This window comes from Penaeus monodon, chromosome 38 (assembly GCF_015228065.2).
Source record: "Penaeus monodon isolate SGIC_2016 chromosome 38, NSTDA_Pmon_1, whole genome shotgun sequence".
In the NCBI taxonomy this organism is placed as follows: Eukaryota; Metazoa; Arthropoda; class Malacostraca; order Decapoda; family Penaeidae; genus Penaeus; species Penaeus monodon.
Window position 1 is genome coordinate 27,091,926 of NC_051423.1, and position 2,500 is coordinate 27,094,425.

A 2,500-nucleotide genomic window follows, 5' to 3' on the forward strand; every position below is an offset into this window, starting at 1 on the left:
TGTTTGTACAGCTAAAAAGCTTCGTGATACGAGAATATGTCGCTAGAAATACGTGAACATATTGATTACTAGAGTATCAACAATAATAATGCTTACATAAGCAGTCATACAGATAGTGTAATTTCTGAACATTTTGAGTATATACAAAATATGAGTTTACATAAAGTTACAAAGTAATCGGCGAGAGTGACGGTAAGAGTCGGAATTGCTTGCTCTGGAGGCAGTTCGTCAGTGTCATCTCGTTCAGGACGCAGAACACAGTGGTGCTGGCGATAAACAGTAGAGTACTGTGTACTGTGGGAGGCCTAGGGCGAGGAAGAGATGAGAGGTCATTAAACTCTCTCTCTCTCTCTCTCTCTCTCTCTCTCTCTCTCTCTCTCTCTCTCTCTCTCTCTCTCTCTCTCTCTCTCTCTCTCTCTCTCTCTCTCTCTCTCTCTCCCTCCCTCCCTCCCTCTTCCTCTCCCTCTTTCCTTCTCTCTTTCCCTCTTCCTCTCCCTCTCTCTCTCCCCTCGATGAGCCTTTGTCTTTTCTTCTTGCTTTTTACGGCAAGAACGGGAGGGAGATCCCTCCTCCAAAAGGAGCCGCCGACGAGAGCTGTTGACGTCCTTGCCCACAGGTCTCGGACACCGTGGTGGAGCCGTACAACGCCACGCTCTCCGTCCACCAGCTGGTCGAAAACACAGACGAGACTTACTGCATCGACAACGAGGCCCTGTACGACATCTGCTTCAGGACGCTTAAGCTCACCACTCCCACGTATGGCGATCTGAACCACCTGGTGTCCCTCACCATGTCGGGCGTGACCACCTGCCTCCGCTTCCCAGGCCAGCTGAACGCCGACCTCAGGAAGCTGGCGGTGAACATGGTGCCTTTCCCGCGTCTGCATTTCTTCATGCCGGGCTTCGTGCCTCTCACTGCGCGCGGGTAATGGCTCGTCTCTCTTGTTCTGTGGAAATCATGCACGTAATCTTTGAATCTTTATTTGATATTGGGTATTGTGATATATGTCATAAGTACTATTCATGGGAATACATGTCATAAATACCATTCATAGGAGTATGTCACGAATACCATGCTAAGAGCATATGTCATAAATATCATTCGTAGGAGCATATGTCATGAATACCATCCATAGGAGTATATGTCATGAATATCATGCATAGCAGTATATGTCATGAATATCATGCATAGCAGTATATGTCATGAGTATCATGTATAGGAGTATATGCCATGAATACCGTGCATGAAAGTATATGTCCTCAATACCATTCATACGAGCATATGTCATCAATACCATGCATAGAAGTATATGTCTTGAACCCAAAGCTCGAACGTCAAAACTATGAGCCCATTCTCAGCAGCATATGCCATGACGCCCCCCCCCCCCTTCTGTAAGGCAGTACTCGCCATGAGGCCCATGCACACGTGTCTCCCGCAGGTCGCAGAGCTACCGCCAGATGTCCGTCCCAGAGCTGACGTCACAAATGTTCGACGCCAAGAACATGATGGCGGCGTGCGACCCAAGGCATGGCCGCTACCTGACGGTGGCCACGGTGTTCCGAGGCCGCATGTCCATGAAGGAGGTGGACGAGCAGATGCTGAGCGTCCAGAACAAGAACTCTTCGTACTTCGTCGAGTGGATCCCCAACAACGTGAAGACGGCCGTGTGCGACATCCCCCCGCGAGGCATGAAGATGGCGGCCACATTCATCGGCAATTCGACCGCCATCCAAGACCCGTTCAAGGTGAGGACAGTATTTTTTCCGTTGTGCTTTCGTCCGCGATGCCACTTCCATCTCCATCTTCGTCCCATACGGAGCTGTTTTCCTCGCCACGCTCGTCTTCATCTTCCATCACTGAGTACTAGGCAGAAACGTTTTTCTCCATCTGTTTTCTTTTGCCCGGGTAACTTTGCTTCTTGGTTAGTTTTCTGTTTTAATTTCATTCGTCCAAAAACATTCCAGTCGCTGTGAGTGGGGTGGCGAGGCAGCCATTAATGCTAGTTCATTCATCCCTCCTTCAGCGCATTACTGAGCAGTTCACCGCCATGTTCAAGCGAAAGGCCTTCTTGCACTGGTACACGGGCGAAGGCATGGACGAGATGGAGTTCACGGAGGCCGAGTCCAACGTGAACGACCTGGTATCCGAGTACCAGCAGTACCAGGAGGCCACAGTCGACGAGGACAACTATTACGACGAGGAGGACTATGGAGGCAGCACCGGCGGCAACAACGCCTATGACAACAGGATAGAGGAATACGCTGAAGAGACGGGCTCATACGGCCGTAGCAGGCAAGGGTCCGGAAGGGCTTCCGCCGCGCAGGAGGATGCGGCCGGGGAACAAGACGGGGGCTCCTATGGAGGAGACGACAGAGAAGACGACGCGGGAGACGACGACGTTGACAGACCTGCTACCAGTGGGGAAGGAGGAGAGGGGGAGGACAGGGAAGGCACGGCCGAGTACGAGGAGTACGCGGAGGGATCATACACCGAAAACTAA

The 2,500-nt window shown here is 51.2% G+C and overlaps 1 protein-coding gene across 4 annotated transcripts in view; it reads left to right on the forward strand.

The window, feature by feature from the left end:
• Positions 1-2,500, forward strand: part of LOC119596976 (tubulin beta chain-like) — a 23,343-nt gene that overhangs the window by 17,098 nt on the left and 3,745 nt on the right. For 2 of the 4 annotated variants that reach the window (XM_037946385.1, XM_037946382.1), the window contains 3 exons: positions 617-924; positions 1,439-1,745; positions 2,024-2,500. The exon at positions 2,024-2,500 is cut by the window's right edge and continues 969 nt beyond it. In XM_037946385.1, coding sequence (XP_037802313.1) covers positions 617-924; positions 1,439-1,745; positions 2,024-2,500 — 1,092 coding nt within the window. The remainder of the gene's footprint in view (positions 1-616; positions 925-1,438; positions 1,746-2,023) is intronic. The other 2 variants (XM_037946383.1, XM_037946384.1) reach the window with 1 other exon arrangement.